At 37.6% G+C, this 18,351-nt stretch overlaps 1 protein-coding gene across 1 annotated transcript in view; it reads right to left on the reverse strand.

Moving 5' to 3' along the window:
- The window catches only part of ANKAR (ankyrin and armadillo repeat containing), a 64,495-nt gene that overhangs the window by 30,820 nt on the left and 15,324 nt on the right, over window positions 1-18,351 (reverse strand). The window contains exons 9-13 of the mRNA XM_028510684.2: window positions 13,871-14,072; window positions 10,203-10,411; window positions 6,981-7,085; window positions 5,018-5,259; window positions 842-1,010 (exon numbers count right to left, since the gene is read on the reverse strand). Of these exons, the coding sequence (XP_028366485.1) occupies window positions 842-1,010; window positions 5,018-5,259; window positions 6,981-7,085; window positions 10,203-10,411; window positions 13,871-14,072 (927 nt within the window). The remainder of the gene's footprint in view (window positions 1-841; window positions 1,011-5,017; window positions 5,260-6,980; window positions 7,086-10,202; window positions 10,412-13,870; window positions 14,073-18,351) is intronic.

Consider the following 18,351-nt stretch of genomic DNA (forward strand, 5'->3'; position numbering starts at 1 on the left):
TACCTGAGCAAAACTTGAAGAGCACCTTCTCCATCTCAGAATGACTATTAACACATTTTCACTGCAGAAATGTTTACATGTACTCATTACCTTCTAAAATCTGAAAACTTTGGGATTATGATCCCAAGAACTTTAGATAAAGATTACCTTCACCACTGGGCTTCTTTCACACAGCTCTTAAAATTGGATTTCTTCAACCTTCTCTTCTTGGTCTGCAGCTTTTTTTCCACACAGCAAACTCTCTTTAAGCAACCTTATTTCTCTTAAGAACTTTGTTATGTTTATAATCTATTCTTCCCACTTCTCTATCCAAATCCCTGACCCCTCCTCTGAACTTTAAAGCTCATACTATTGGGGTGATTGAGGTTCTAAGTGAAGACAGCCCTCTTCCTTTAGAATGTCTATCCAATTGGTAAGTAGACACTGGAATCAAATAGAGATAAAAGCTTGAGCCATATTGCTGGAAAGCTTGTTTTGAGATAAAGTGCCAAAAAGAACCTAAACCATACATTTTTAATGACTCATTCTTCAAACTGAGAAATTATAGAACTCATTATTTCTTTCACAGGAGGAATGAATAATAACATTCCTGAGTGGGAGGTAGAAGTAGGAATTTCTACCTTTGGACCCATGCAGAAATATGGGGTAAGAAAAAGAAAGGTTTCCCTCTCACTCCCTTAATTTTATAAACCCAGCAGGTTAAATTCAGGTGTTCTAGATCTTTGGGTTATATTACACATGTCTAGATCCATTCTAAGACAATCCAAGACAAGTCCAAACCTGTGTTTGCGTTACTTAATAATATATCTGGTTATTTAAAAATATATAAATAGAGGCTCACCTGAATCAGAACTCAGAAAGTCAATGAGATATTTGATGCCTTTATGGTCTCTCACTGCTCTTTGATTTTTCTCATTTCCCATACATAATACCCGTATACAGCTCATTACATTTACTAGCACATTTTCTATGTCTAACTTTAAGAGATTAACCAGAGCTGGGATTCCATTCTAAAAATAAACAAAAAGTTTAACTACAGTTAAATTTATTTGTGATGGATGCAATCTCTATTTAGAATTACAAGGGTACGATCTTGCTGCAAACACCAGTTCATTTAGGACAGGACATCTCTCCATAAACAAATGTCTACTGATATGAGCCATAAAGCGCCAGTTAATACAACTTTGAGAATATTATACACTGTAGTATTAGGGTAAATATTCTATAAATATATTTTAAAATAGCCTCCTTTATGCCAAAATAAATTGATGCTCCAAGTTCACTGTAACATTTAATAAATATATTTATATTATATACAAATATATTTTATTATATGCTTATATATTATAAATATACTATATATTATGTTTATATTTATATAAATTATATATAATTATTTATATTTATATTATATTTGTTATATATTATATTAAACATATAATAAAAAGTAAAGCAAGTGAGTAAGATCAATTGAGTACAGTGTCCATTTGGAAATATTTGCCATTGTAGATGCACTCACTATTGGTAATTATATTTGAGCAACAAATTATTTTTAAATGTGAATATAATTTCCTAATAGTAAATGGCATAAAGATGGAATTTCTCCCTACTAATAGAAATAATGCAAGAGTATTAAGGAAAATAAAAAATGGAAATGTAGCCCCATCTTCAGTAAACCTAGGAGACATCTGCAATGTAAACCATAATAAATGTGAATGTGTTGTCCACAGGGAGAGCTCTCCCATGGCCAGTGGCCACAGAAAATGCTAGCAGAGGACAGTTTTCCAAAACGGGTGGCTCTACCTTGAGGGGCATAAAAAGAAACACATATTCCCCCCATTTGGGACAACGGCAATGAAGATGCAGCATGGCAGCATGCACTTTTCTGCACCAGTGCGGCATAACGTTTCAAAAATCAAGGAAGGCAAGGAGCATACCAACAAATATGTTTAGGAAAAGTAGTTTGTGGGGGAGGTAAAAAGGAGAAAATAGTCTCACTTTGTGGAGAAAATAAAATCGACATTGTAAGCTACTACCCACCAGTCTTTGCTGACTAGGGAGAAGTAAGGTGGACAGGACCCACGCACACAACCCTATTCCCTGAGTCATATTCTTGATAGAGTAGCACACGGGTCTAGGCCCTTTCCCACATATACTTCCTGCAAATAGTTGAGCTGGAAAAAAACTAATTCAGAGATGAGTAATAATCATAAAAGAACCAGGATAGGATCTATCCAAATATGAGGGAAAAAAAAACAGGAAAACTTTGTGACAGATAAAGAATGCTCTTCAGAAAAATACTGCCACAAAGTAGATAAAATTATTACTAGATGGTATATTATTATCAATGAAAAAGTGATAAGGCAATCACCTGTATAAAACAAGAGTATACAGGAAACACCCCAGAGCTCAGGGAAAATATTTTGGAGATGGAGAAGATAAAACAAGAGCTGGAAAAGCTCGGGAAAGATGTTGGAAGATCTAAAAGCTAAATTTCTATCCACACAAAAATGAAGCTAAAAAACATAGCAAGGGACAAGGAGGACAGGACTGACAAAATAAGAAAAATGAAATAATAAATGGAAAAGGACTAGAGAGGAAATGATAGCTATGTTAGACAGGAAAAGATGATACAGTTTACGAACAGTTGATGTTTCTAAATGGAAGTGGTCAGCTATTTCAGTGATCAATAAATTCAATGGTCAATTTTTGGCTTTCATCTTACAACAGCATTTAACACTATTAATCATTCCCTCCTCTTTGAAACACTTTCTTCATTAGGCTGATAGGACAATAGATTCTTCAGATTTCTCCTACCTCAATGGCTATTACTTCATAGTCTCATTTGCAATCCCTCCAGATCTTACAACTTTCCCACAGAGAATATGATCACTTCTCATCATTACCACTATTAACACCCTGGTTCAAGACACTATCATCTGTCACCTGAATTATTGCAATAGCTTCTTAGTCTTGCTGCATCTCCACTTGCTTATCCATTGTGATAGAGATAGAACAATGTAAATTTCTGCACGGAACTTCCAGACTTCCTCAGAGTACAAGCCCAAGTGTCTGACAGGTGCCCACATGGCTCTACATGGTGTGGTCCACAATTACCCAACCAAGATTGTCTCCCATTTCTCCTCAGCTACTTTTGCTGTCTGGCTATTCCTTGAGCATGGCAGGCACACTCCCACTTCATTTACTTTGGCCCTGTTTCCTCTGACTAGAATGGTCTTTCTAACAGAAAAACGTGTCACACTCTCCCATCTACTTTAGGTCTATACTCAAATGCGAAATTCTTAGTCCAGTGTTTTTCAACAAGCTTCCCCTGTCGTCTTTCCCTGCTTTATTTTCCTCCTTAACTCCTATTCTCAACTAACATAAACTACTATATATTTGGCTCAGTTGCCTTGTTTATTGTCTTGTTACCCTCAACTAGAATAAAAGCTCCATGAATGCTGGGATTTCATCTGTTTTATTCACTGCTATAACCCCAGCATCTAAAATACTATCTGCCATATAATAAATTCTCAAAAATTACTTGTTGTATGAATGAACTGAAAGACTACTATAGAGATGTAGTATTTAAAGATATAAATTCAAGAAAACATTCCAAAAATAAAAGATGAATGTACATGTTGAAAAATTATACCAAGTCCCAGGAAAAATAGGTAACTAACATTGATATATAAGTCCTATATTTTAAAGATGAAAAAAGCACTGATTATACATAAGATTTAAAAATAATAACAAAATATGACAGAATGAAGATTAAACATGTTACATCAACAAATGTTAATGAATTGTATACTTAATAAAAAGTAAATGACAAAACAAAAATTAAATATACTTCATACAGAGGACACATTTATCCTAACTTTGGGTGGTTCTCAGAATCACTGAAGATTATAAGGTCTAAATTAATAAGACTGAGTAACTCTGAAGGTGGGCCTGGGGTTTTTTATATTTCTAATATATTTGCCAAATGATTGATATCACACCAACCAACAAGAAATAAAATAGCAAGAAAAGGATGGGCAAAGCCAAATTAAACATGAGAGCACAAAGAAAACAGATCATAAACATATTTTTGGATAAGACAGCAGTGCAAAAGTATTACACTTGACAAAAGGGTATATTTTATAATGCTAACTGATTCAATCCATAATGAAGATGCATTACCTAAGAATACTATTAAATATTAGTTATAAATATCAATTAAAATAACAAAAATAAAACATTAGCAGACAGAATAAGGTGGGTTTTATTTGAGGAAATATAGCATGGCAAAGATTGTTTGATGTTTATAAATAATAATTTTCCTCTAATTCTGGTACAGAATTAGACTATATTTCTCAGGCAGGATGAACATCTAAAATGGTAGTGTTTCTTATAATATCTTCTCATAAACAGTATGAAGCAACCACATCTCCAAGAGCTAAGTTGGCACTTGCCTTCCATATTTGCCCAGCTGCTAGCTTTACCAGATATTTTTGTTGAGAAACAGTCTTCCCTGGGCCTCTTGCATGCCTACCTGTAATGTGCCAGTGTGTCAAGATTATAACAGCTCTTTCACCTGGGCCATGCTTCAGGATTTTTATGTGGCTAGAAATCTTGTATGATATGGCAACAGCTCCCTCCAGACAAAGAACAAGCTTGCTTACTGATTGCCAACAAACACAATGACAGACTTCTTAAGCTCAAGGTTACACAGATGTGACACAAACCCAATGTATAGGTAGCATCCACCTGGGCCCACTGTGCCACCTTGTAAGACTTGGGGACAGGGGAACTGAGTATCTCTGCTAAAGCTCATGCCTGTTCTGGTATTGTCTTGCTTGTTTACTTTTGACTCTCATTGGATTGTGGCAGGTTTTCTCTTTCTTGTCCTCATTGAGATTGGAATCCTCCCCTGAAAGTTTGGCTACCGCATAATAACATGGTATGTGTCTTTTGAGCTTCTATATGAGGGAATTACTACCAGTCAAAATGATTTGGTATGAAAAGAACTTACACATTTGGCAATAACATCCTTGTTTTCAAGTTGTGCGATATCATACAGAACAGCAGCACAGCGAGAGTGTAGTTGTGGTTCATCAGAAACCAGTAGGTTGATCAGAGCTGGAATGCCTCCTGCCTCCACTAGAGCATGCACTACACTTGCATGGGTTGAGATGTTACTCAATAACCCAACAGTTTTGCACTGTAATTTTATTTTGGAACCTTTTAATGCATTGATTAAAGCAGGAATGGTGCCTGCAATGAAGAGATCAAGAAAAACATGAATTATGTGTAGCCATTTGTAGTCAATTTATCATGATAAGATTTAAGTAAAATTTATGGGTATTGCTATATAAAAATTAGCAAATAATCCTATAAAATATTTATAAGTTATCACTTATAACTACATAAATGCACCTTTTTGTCTTGTCTACAACACAGAGCTCTCTCATTCATATGTTTCATTTCACACAGCATACAATCATACATTTCATATTGGTAACTGTAAGCAATCTTTGAAACACTGAATTTTGGCTTAAGATCATGGAAAAATAAATTCTTTGAGCTGCCACATTGCAGAGTTCATTTGTGTATCGCCTCAAATTTCTGTGGCAGTGTTTGTGCAGTTATTTGAGCATTATATTATATTTTAACCATGTTTTTTACAAATACAAGTACTGCAAAAACAAAAATTAAGTGCCAAGTCTAGTAAAAAGCAAGCTTTTTTGACAATTGGGTCAAAAATCAATGGGCATGGTGAAAATAGAAAATCTGGCTTCAGTTGGATGCTCGTTATATCAGTTCAATGTGAAAGAAAAGAGCACATTATGAAGCACACACAAAGTGTTGGAAAATATAATACTGAATAGGTATAGTTAGGCTTTGTTAATTTATCTGAAATGTAATCTCCATCATAACTTACTTATCTATGGCTCACTTTTTGGACATAGAACTTTTGTACATATTTTTAGGAACACATTAGGGGCACTACCTATAGTAATTTTTTTCACGGATTCATTCATTCAACAAATATTTATGGAACATATCATGTATGTTCAATATTTACCTTAGAGTAAAGGCAACCATAATGGACATTGCAGATACAACATTTCCATCATTTTAAGAAGTTATATTGAATAGTGCTATTCTCTAAACAATCCTATGAGGTATGACCCGTTTTATTAATGAGGAAACTAGGATTACAGAGGGTAAGCAATTAGATTAAGTTCACACTGCAGAGCTATCTACAAACCCAGGACTGCTTTTACAGACCACAAACACTACTTTTTTAAAAAAGATTTTATTTATTTATCTTTAGAGAGGTGAAGGGAGGGAGAAAGAGAAGGAGAGAAACCTCAATGTGTGGTTACCTCTCACATGCCCCCAACTGGGCACCTGACCTGCAATCCAGGCATATGCCCTGACTGGGAATTGAACCAATGACCCTTTGGTTCGTAGGCCAGCGCTCAGTCCACTGAGCCACATCAGCCAGGGCACAAACACAATTTTTAATTTAAAAAATAAACTGTGGCCCTGGCTGGCATAGCTCAGTGGATTGAGTGCGGGCCTTTGAACCAAAAGGCTGCCAGTTCAATTCCCAGTCAGGGCACATGCCTGGGTTGCGGGCCAGGTCCCCAGTAAGGGGGCACATGAGAGGCAACCACTCATTGATGTTTCTCTCCCTCTCTTCCCCTCTCTAAAATTAAATAAATAAAATCTTTAAAAAAATAAAAAAATAATTTGTGTAAATACAGAATAGATAGTTTCTACATGAAAGTAGTAAATATGAGAAGTTGTAGAGTAATTTAATATTTATAAATTTGTAATTTTTAGAAAAATGGGACTTATTTAGTTTTTTGATCCTGTGCAGCTTCTGTGTGGAAAATAAAAATATTTCTTAAAGTGATTAACTGACTATTATATTAGCTCTGTATAAAACAGCATAAGCAAAAGGTAATTAATAAATTTTACATCACCTGCACTCAAAATATATTGCCAGTACTCCTCCTTTGCTAAGCAAATTACTTCTAAGGACATGACAGCCATGATCTTTCGTTTGTAGCTTTCGCTCTGCAACATTTCTGGTGAGCGTTGAACAGAAAAACACATGTTATAATTTTACAAAAGAAGTGGAGTGAATGCTTCTGTTTCTGTTTTGTCTAGGCCAAGTGAAGCCAAGAGTTGAGATCACCACCACCATCACTACCACTGCAGTCGTAAAGTTCCCTTTGCGTGAGGGCTTCTGTGAGATGCTGAACATACCGCATACAACCATGATCTTTGAGCTTTATAATCTGTATAATTAGTATTAAAAATCATAAATTTTTTATCTTTGGCCTGAATGGCTTAGATCGAATGGTCACATGATTCAAGTTCACTTGGAAAATAGTATACCTCAGTGGCCAGAAATCAGCTGCTGAATAAAATTTGAGTATGGCTTTTCAAGGATGTAAATTACATTATTGTCAATAAAAATTTAATATCTATTAAATCATATGTGAGGCTTTATATATTCCCTGAATATGAAGAAGAATGAACTTATACTCCAGACATGAGATAATACAAATGCACATGCTTCCAAACAATGTTTATAGTGCAAGAAAAACCTCATAGCAGTATCCTTGCCTCATCTCTCCTTTCCAGCTCTTGTAATAACAAATCTGGCCCTAATTCCTACCTTGGCTAGATTTCTCCGTGGCTCTCTCTTTTAAAATTTAGCTTCCACTCCAAGAGCTAATCCTGAAGACATAATAAACTCTGGCTATTTTTCTTTTACTCATAGTGGACATGGTCAATGTAAGGAGGAAGACCTATTCTAGAGCTCAAAGCAAAGAAACGGTGGCCGATGCCCACTGGTCACCTTGTTTTTATCATCATCGGGACATCCTGACAATGACTGTAGGGAGCAGTGGCTGTCGGGAAAGTTTTGTGCCATTAAGCTCTTCCGGGTAGGAATACTATTCTATACTGAGGTGAGTGTGCAAATATCTTAGTCTATTAAAAGTAACAGGATTGTCTTCTTAATTCTTCCTAGGAAAACTAAGATATAAAATGATACATATGCACACATATACAAACATTGAAAATACTTCCCAATATTTGTTGGGGCTGATAATTGGAATGTGTTCCCCGTACCCAGTAAAAACCAGTTACTCCGACTTCCTGAGTCAGTAGATTGGGACTGAAAGTCATAAATATATCTTTTCCCATGCTAAAATGAGTTGTTGGAAAAATATATTGGTTCTCATCTCTAATTTGTTTCATTTTTTGCTTTAGTTTTTATTTTCTTAAAGTAGTACATGTTACTAAAAGGCCTGCAGCAAAATATAGTGGTTCACTGCCCCACACTCTTCAGCCTTCTGAATTTCTCTCCCCAGATAGCCTCTTTGGACTCTTTCCCTATACCTTCTGTGATTTATATATCTCTGTATCTCTAAATACTTACACACATTGTTACCTTTTGCTATATAAATTTTAGACATCATAGATTGACTTCACATTATGGTAAATGAGAAACTAGCTCTTTCAATACTGCTTTGCCATTACCTCTGCTTCCTCTTCCCCATATTTATGTAAATATTTAAATGAATATTCAAGCCCTGACTGGTGTGGCTCAGTTGGTTGGGGGTTATCCTGCAAAGCCAGAGCAAAAGGTTGCTGGTTTGATTCCCAATCAGGGCATGTGCCTGGGTTGCAGGTTCGGTTCCCTCTTGGGGCCCAAACAGGCAACCGATCAATCTCTCTCTCTCCCTCTCTCTCTTCCTCTTCCCTTCTCTAAAAATAAATAAAATCTTTAGAAAAATGTATTCAGTACTTACATTATGATACTTAAACAATTATTCACAGCTAAGCATTATAATATAGTACAGTTGAGTCTCCTTTCTTTTGTTTTCCTTGGATGTAATAATTTTCTTATTTTATTTCATCTGTGTAGTTTTCTTTGTACCTACTAGTAATTCCTCCCACATTTTCTTGTCCACCTGGGTACACAGTTTCTATTCTGGGACTTCCCTTTACTGTCATCTTTGAAATTCTGTTTGCTTTTCTTTAGGGCCAGGTTCCCAGTTTCCTGCTGGCTGGGGGGAATTCCCTACTTAGCATCCTTAGGTCTTTCCTCAGTTAGCCTCTGCAGAGAGCACTCCTGACTGGCATTGCAAGTTCTTGAACCTATGGAGGATTTACAGTGTGAGTGTGGGAGGGTCTCAGTTTTTCCACTGTTGGCATGGAATGGTTTTTCTAGTCAGTTAAATCCTAAGATTTGCCTATCTGTTTCCAATATCTTATTGCAGTTGTATCCTTTCCTGTTTTCTCCTGAATGCTTGTTTGCTGCCAGTGGTGGTGGTGTTATTTTTATTTAATCTCCATGTAATTTTGGTGAGAAGTTGTAAAATTAGATGTGTACATTCCAGTTGGCCTAGTAAGTCTTACCCTTATAATATTTCTGGCTAGGTTGTATAAAAATTTGGACAGAAATCTTGAGCAGAATTTCTCAAAAAAACATTTATCAAAATGTGAAAAAAAACGTTACTGATTCTGTCTCTAAAATTAGGAAGTGAGGAATAAATTGGAGGGAGTCTTTTCCACTCAAACTTTAATTTCCTCCCCCTTTCCTTTTTTTATAATTTGCTTTTTCGATGGAGAGAAGATGATTTGACTTTTGAAGAAAATTGGAAAAAATAATTGTATAAACTATATTCTGCCTAGGTTCTTTATCTTTGATTTTAATTTAGAAATAAAACTACTTTTACACATACAAACACAAAGTTTGGTGCTTTTTTAAAATGCAAGTCAAGCAAATATAAATTTATATTCTTTTTTTAAAGATTTTATTTATTTTTAGAGAGGGGTAAAGAGAAAGAGAGGGAGAGAAATGTCAATGTGTGGTTGTCTTTCATGTGCCCCCTACTGGGGACCTGGCCTGCAACCCAGGCATGTGCCCAGACTGGGAATTGAACCAACAATTCTTTGATTCACAGCTTGCGCTCAATCCACTGAGCTACACCAGTCAGGGCCAGTTTGGTGCTATTTTTATTTCTGGCTTTAACTCAAAAAATGTTTATTTCATGATTTTCAAATATTTGAAACCTGATGCATGTATTACTGCATTTTATTTCCTCTATTTCAGACTAAGTATCAATAATTAACTGAATAATAATCAGAACATTTATTTATAAAGAGATTACATGTTCTATACTCACCTACCAAAGTTTTCCAAACTGGGAGTTCAGGAATATTTAACTCTATTATATATTTGAGAACTTCTGTGTGAAAGCTTAGCACTGATAAATGAATTATATTATTTCCTTTAATATCTGTTTTTCTCCAGTTAGCACCCAGAGAGAATAGGTACTTAATAGTGTCCAGTGCTCCTGAAGTGGCAGCAAGTAACAGTGGAGTACACTGATTCCTAAAAATCAAGGAACATATTATAATAATTGAGCACACATATAATATGTCAAATTTACTTTTTGTGAATCTATCCAAATTGCTATTGGAGGAAGTCTGCTTTCTCCCATCACCTCTCCTTCTTACACGTTATTTTTCTGTATGTTCCATATATGATAGATTTGCTTCCCCTGCCCTGGTTGCCCTTAGTGTTTGTCCTTACACTCCTTCCCAAATTATTGGGTTGGCCAAAAAGTTCATATGTTTTTTTTCTATAAAATAAAAGACACATTTTTCATTTTCACCAATAATTCTATTGATTTGGATATTTTGAGTATGTCAGCTATCTCCTGCATAGTATAATGATTGTTCTCAATTAATATGTTTTTTTGATCGCTATCAACTTCAGCTGGTCTCCTGGACTGTGGAGCATAGTCCAAGGAGAAATCTCCAGCATGAAACTTTACAAACTGCTTTTGACATGTTTGATCAGTCACAGCATCTTCTCCCTACACTGCACAAATATTTTTTTGCAATTCAGCTTCATTTTTACCTTTCTTGATATAATAAAGAATAATATGCAAAAATGCTTATTTTCTTCCATCTTCAACATTAAAATGGCTACACAAAAATTCACCAATTTTGATAAGTTTTTTAAATGCATGCTGACATGACAGCTGTCACAATACAATCTAACAAAATTGTTTCGAGTGAAGTTAAAGACAACTAAGCACTACTACAGCCATCTTGTGGGGAAAAAAAACAAACTTTTTGGCCAGCACAGTAATTACCATGTCTTATAATTTGTTCAAAAGTTGATAATTCACAAAGTTCTGAGACTATCCTATCTCATCGAATCCTTACAACCACTCTATGAGTGAAAGAAAAAGCAAGGCAATTATTATCAGCCCATTTTACAAATGATTAAACTGGGACTCAGTTGGAGTTACAACACATTTATACTTCAGGTCTGGTCCTCAAATCCCAGCTTCCTTATTGTGGCAGAAACTAACAGTTTTTTTGAAAACTTGCTATCTGCTTTTTAGAGTATGAAGACTTTTTGGTTGGACATATGGCCCCCCACCAAAATATGACATTCCCACCTCCTCATAGATAGGAATGGCCACCAGACTCACATTGGCCAATCTCATATTAATAAAAGTTGTTGGACAACAACCTAAAGAGAAAAGGAGAGCACAATTACTTTTCCCCTCTCTTTCTTCTCACAGCTAGAATACAGGCATAATAATGAAAGCAGGAGTGGCTATTTTGCACCAGGACATTAAAACCACATAATAAGAAGCAACAAGAGGAAGTCAGGGTCCCTCGTATTGTCGAGCCATTATGCCAGCCCTCAACCATGAACCCAGACTTCATAAAAAGGAACTACATGTTTATCTATTTTAAACTACAAATATTTGGGGGTGTCTTTGTTATAGCAGCTTCAACCATGTCTTAACTAATAGGTCTAACTGACTAGCAATGTTACCAGAAGCAAACTGGGTTCTGTTCTTTGTCTGTAAAAGAATGAAGGTAAAAATCAGCTGATAGTACTGGTCTAAGAGGGGATATAAGGTACTTGGCACAGTCTCAATACATAGTTCCCCTCTCCTCCTTTCACCACATCACATTGCCTCAACTATTAGTTTTTTTAAAATCCTTATATCTATGCCTTTATCTCTTTGTGAAACCTCTCTCTCTTGCATCCTGTTCCTGACCTCTATCCAGCTGACCCCAAGCCTCTCCTCTTATTTCTTTTTTCTTGGCACTGGGGAAACTGTAGCTCTTTATGAGTGACCATCTCTTTACTTTCTCCCTTTTCTACTTTGACAAGACTATTCTCCTATTGCTTTCTCATATTCAATGTAGGAATAAAGATTACTGTTACTTCTAACATCATCACCCTGATTTGCCTCATTTGAAAAATATGCTACACATTATAATACCCTATCTAGCTCCATAGTGCCATTGTCCCCCACTCAAGTGAGTCGTTTTCCACATCCTAGCTCATGTATTGCCACACCCGCATGGCCCCTCCTATTGTCAGTGACTTCAACATCCATGCTAATTACCACCTGTGTTCCAGTCTCTCAGTTCCTTGTCATACCTTCATTTGCGTTCCATATTCAAATGCATATTCAGCACAGCCACTCCTCTTTAGCTCCACAGAGGAGATCTCAACCTCTGTAATCATCCTCTCTACTAATCCTTTGCTTCTTCCTTACGTTCTACCTCTGATATCGAATTGTTTGATCTTTTATAATCCACCCAGTCTTGTAGCCTCCTTATTCCCAAAGGCACACTGTCCAAACTATGACAGAACCAGGACCTGAACTTGGGTTTCCACATTCCATGGCTCTTTCCAGAATCCATTAGGTTAGATAATCTGTTAGCCAGAGATCCTGGTTTCCTGAAAGCTTTCTCCATACACATTTCTGCCCCAAAACAGAGAGAGGATTAATTTCTACGCTGAATAATAATGGAAAGATTATTTGAAGACCCAAAAATATCTGAATGAAATCATGCCTAAATCATGTTCAGAGATTCAAAACAACAACCCGGTTTTATGAATACCAGCCAATAGTGTACCCTCAGAAGTTACACTTCCACCCTAAAAGTTGGTCCTCAGCAAAACTGAAACAGACACCTGTTTGGGCTGTTTCTGTATTTCAAAGTAAATCATTTTACTTCTTTTTAATGTGTTCTTATTCTGGATACCACTAAATATGTCTCCTGTTATCTAAGGCCTAACCATTTTATTCTGGAGCCTTGGGGCTGCATCCTGATTGTATGGTTTCCAATTTAGGGGAACTTTCTCCTCCCTAGTCTCAGGGTTCTTCTGGGGCACTAAGAAGTAAGCCTGACAAACCAGACTGTAGAACCATACCATTGGGAGAAGGCTAGGAAAAACCTGCTAGGGCTTACTCTCTGCCCGCCCCCCGACCTCGTATTTCTTTGGAAGTTCATGTGACCTAGATCTGGCCAATGAGAGAGAACTAAGTCTCCTAAGTGGACATTTTGGGAAAACTATTACAATCCCTAAGGATGGGCTTCAGCTGGCATATGTCTTTCCCTTTCATCAGTCCACTTCTTTGCTTCATGGAAAGTGCAAGCACACCATGAAGTATGAGATCAGAGGCCCATGTCCAGGATGGCAAAGTGGAAAGAGGATCCCAGACCCCTGGTGGCCTTGGAGGGGTCCTGTCCCAGCCCTGGATGGCCAGCCTCCAAATGGTTCAACAACAGTTTGCTAGGGCTTACTTTTTGTTCTTCCAGACAGCATGCATAGGCTAATAGAAAAGCTGTCTGTATAAATTCTAAGGATAAGTGGTAGGAGAAGAAGGTAGTGACCAGAAGGATGGCAGAGTAAGCCTTACACAACGGTTCAAATCAACCATACCAACCATTTCTTTTAGTGTCAGTGTTTGGGGCAAGCCATGAGAGCAGAAAAGTATATTTTTACAAATGCTTAATAACTTACTCAGCTGCTGCCTCTGCTTCTAGCAGACTAGGATCTTTCCTACAGAGAATAATGATGATGCTGATATTGTCATAGAAAGCAGCAAAGTGAATGGGCAGCCAGCCTTTTTTTTCAGAAAGCATGTAATCAGCTTTGAAACAAAGTAGACAGGTGGCTGATTCTAATGAGCAAGCCTGTGCAGCCAGGTGTAGCGGTGTTGGACCTGGAATGGATGGACAATTCCTTCAGTGGTCAAAGATCTGACATTTCTAAAAAACATGACTTTTTGATATCTTTCCACAGAGTTTAGTATTGTGCGATATAGAAGCTCCAAGATAAGCACTAAAAGGATTAATGTAGGCAATGCTATATTTCTTTATTTAATTTAGGATATCTAACCATTAAAAATGAATACTTCTTTAAAAGTTAAGAGTAAATAACACTGAAAATATTAAATAATTGAAAATTAAGTCAATGTGTTAAACGGTCTTGTGATAAAATAAGCTATTTGTTTAAGTTATTTTTCATTTAATTCAAATATTTTGTACAAAAGATAAGATCCTTTGAAATTTTTTTAAAAAAACTCACTCAAAATGTCACTAAATCCAGTGGGCTTTTTTCAATTCTCATCTTACTGACCTCTCAACAGTAAATTGACCACATCTACCTCTTTAAAATAGTTCCTTTCCTTGGCTTTCGTGATATCATACCATCCTATTCCTCTTCTACCTCTCTGGCTGGTCCTTTGTAGTCTCCTTTGGTATTTTCTTTGTGCATCCAAATGAGTTTTAATCTCTGTCTTGGTCCTTGTTATCTTCTCAATGGCTTCCCTTACCACCTATAAGTTGATGACTCCCAGGGTTATATCTATGGATCAGTTTCTTTTCCAAGCTCCAGATCTGTATCTCCAATGTGTGACTGGGCCTCTCCACACACCACCTCAAATTCAACATAATCAAAATTGAATTCCTATCTTTCCCTCCAAACCTGGTCCTGTTTCACTGCTCCCTAAGCCAGTAAAGGATATCATCACTCAGCCGTCCAGTTTTACAAACTGGAAACCTGAAAGACTCCTTAGCACCTGCCTTCATTTCATCTCCATAACCAGCTCATCACCAATTCTACATATCTGCAGAACCTGTCTTCACTGCCACCACCACCCAACTCTGAGCCATAATCACCTCTCAGAGGATGTCCCCATCTTCTTCTTTCCTTCCCCAGTCCATTTGTTTTTTCCAAAATGTAAATGTGATTTCTTTTTATTTTATTTACTTATTTTTAGAGAGGGAAGGGAGGGAGACAGAGAGAGAGAGAGAGAAAAACATCAATGTGCGGTTGCTGGGGGTTATGGCCTGCAACCCAGGCATGTGCCCTGGCTGGGAATCAAACCTGGGACACTTTGGTTCCCAGCCTGCACTCAATCCACTGAGCTACGCCAGCCAGGGCAAATGTGATCTTTTTATTCCCTTGTTTAAAACTTCTCAGTGGCTTCTTAAGGTCATCTGAATATGAATACAGGAAAGAAAATCCACTGGCTTCAACTTAACCTGAACCACCACCACTGGCTTCAGCTTAACCTGAACCACCAGCTAGCTCCCACCCTCCAAAAAACCCACAACTTACACACCTGGTTTTCTTCATTTGGGCCTGTTTGTAGCTCCTCCAATGTAAGGTGACCGACCACACATCCCAGGCTGTCCAGGAAAATATTAGTCTATGACTGTTGCCTGAGAACAATGTTTAATAGTGCCCCTTCCATTATCAAGTCTTCCACATTTTGATGATGAATTATCTGTTCCTGCTTTCTGAAAGCTTCCTTCTCTCAAACAACACTTCCCTGACCAGGGTCTAGCTAACTCCTTCGTTTCTCTGAAAAAGCACTATTTTTCTTCTGACTCAAAAATTTCTAACAGCCTCTGCCTGCCTTAGTAGTCCAAGCTTTATATCATAGACTTGATAATCTATAACACCTGAAACAAATCTATTTAAAGCTACTTGCTTAGTTTTACTTGTTTCTGGTTTAGCATGTAAGGAGCTTAAAAGTCATCACTCCATTCTCACCTCAGTAAAAAGCTGAGCAAACTTAAAAATCAACAACTCTTCTTAAATGTCTTAGAGAAATGAGGTCACAGTGTAAAAATGCTGCCTCCAAAATGGGAGAGCTAGACAGGTAAATTCTGAGCATCACAACTTACCGGAGCAGGAGCCCAAGAGCAGAAACCTGCACAGGAACCAGTGCTGGGATGCGAATTGCTGGTGGCTCAATGAGGACGAATCTGAGGAGTTAAAAACTCCAGGGGACCCAGTCAGAGGGAACCCTACATGTGGCTGAGTTTTACCTTCAGGTCCTCACAGTGAATATCAGAAAAAAATCCCCTCTGCTTCCAGCAGGGGGAAGGGAAAAGGAGCCGTTCTGAAACACACCAGAGCATTCTGTCTTTCTTAACAAGGCCTGCCTGCAGGAGAAACTATTTTACCAGAGCCTGAACTGCTGGGTTATCAGAACCTTATTGATCTCGCTGAAGAAAATACCCAATCCAGCCTCCTCTAGCTACTACCCTGACCCACCTTAGGTGGGGGGAGCACTGACAAGAGCAGGCTCCCCAAAAGACTTGAGACCTAATGATAGGACTTAGAGCCTATGGGTTCACTTCAACCAAAGGGAAGGCAGAAGGCTGCTCTCAGCCAGAGAAGCATATCTGAATGACATGAAGAATTTCTTTTTAAGACCACAGCAACGTCCCCTCTCACCCTCTCTTGTCTCTGTCACTCTCCGAAAACCATTTCACAACATCCAAGGGGCAGGAGCTGTTTCCCTATAAACCCCCTCTTACTCCTTTAAAGTATGCTTCATAGAAATGCTGAATCGTGGCTTCCACCCAGGCCCTCTGAATCAGATTTTGCATTTTAATAAGGTTTCTGGCTGATTCCTATGAACTTGAAACTTATCCCAGAACCTCCCAACACACATATGTGCAATGTCTGATGACATTTTTGCTCGTTATAACTGGGGTGAGGGTTGTTACTGGCATTTAGTGGGTAGAGGCCAGGGATACTACTACATACACGTTTTATAGTGAACAGGATAGCCTCCCACAATGAAGGATTTCCTGGCCCACAGCATCAACAGTGGTTAGGATGAGGAACACGGTCCAAAGTCATGCTAGAATCAGGGAAGCTCTGGCAGGGCCTATGTAGGCAGAAGAAACCATTCTCTGAGAATATTCCCTGGTCTAGAGAATAAATATTCTCTTGGGCCCTGAAAGGCACATTTACCTCCCTTTTCTCTGAATTCCTCTAGTACATTACTATATATTAATTAATGCCAGTAATTGTCAAATGCTACCCTGCATTCATCCACGCATGCGTTCATTCAACAACTATTTCCTGAGTACCTGCTAATGCCAAGCTTTCTTTGGGGCACTAGGAACCACTGCAAAGTAAACCAAATCCTCACCCTGTGTGGGGTTTATATTCACATGAGGGAGACACACTAAACAAACAAGTACTATTATACAGGGTAGCCATAAAATGATTTTTTAAAAAATCGTTTTTATTGAGCCCTGGCTGGAGTAGCTCAGTGGATTGAGTGCGGGCTGCGAACCAAAGTGTCGCAGGTTTGATTCCCAGTCAGGGCACATGCCTGGGTTGCAGGCCATGCCCCCCAGCAAACACACATTGATGTTTCTCTCTCTCTCTCTCTTTCTCCCTCCCTTTCCTCTCTAAAAATAAATAAATAAAATCTTTTTAAAAATCATTTTTATTGTTATTCTATTACAGTTGTCCCAATTTTGCCCCCTGTGCCAGGAAGCATACTACTGTTACTCAACTGCAAATTCCTACAGAGTAGGTGGGCCAGATAACCTTTCTTTCTCCACTGCAGGCCCAGTGCTCTCACCTTACCACCCACCCTGCACTACTCAGTCTCTGTGAGGGGTTCAGGTCAGCTGTGCTCCTCCACCAAAGCACGGTGGCTGGTTTGAATAACTACCACCCTCCCCTTACGAAAGTCAGGGCTTTGTAAATGGTTTCTTTAAAAAATAAACTCTCATTGAATTACCTAGTACAAAGTATGAATTATATATATATATATATATATATACTTCATATATATATATATACATACATATATATACATACATATATGCCTTTACATATTTTTCTGTTTTCCCCACATGTAATGCTTACAGCAGACTCATCCCTCAGGCCTCATAGACTGTTACTGTTGCCAGATGGCAGCACATCTAAATAATATTAACTGGCTTTTGTTTGTTTAAGGGATCAAAACCACTTTGGGGTCTGATTTTATAAAAATAAGTAAAGGTGACTGCAAATTTCACAGTTAAAAATGAAAAAAAAAAACAAGCTTAGGAGGAATATAAATAAGTAACCACGAGTAGAAAAAGTTTATACTGCAACATGTATATGGCATTGTGGCATTCTCACAAGACAGCATTGTAGAGATTATACACTGTAAGAAAAGTTTTAATATATGCAATAAT

The sequence above is a fragment of the Phyllostomus discolor genome, chromosome 4, assembly GCF_004126475.2.
Source record: "Phyllostomus discolor isolate MPI-MPIP mPhyDis1 chromosome 4, mPhyDis1.pri.v3, whole genome shotgun sequence".
Taxonomy (NCBI): Eukaryota; Metazoa; Chordata; class Mammalia; order Chiroptera; family Phyllostomidae; genus Phyllostomus; species Phyllostomus discolor.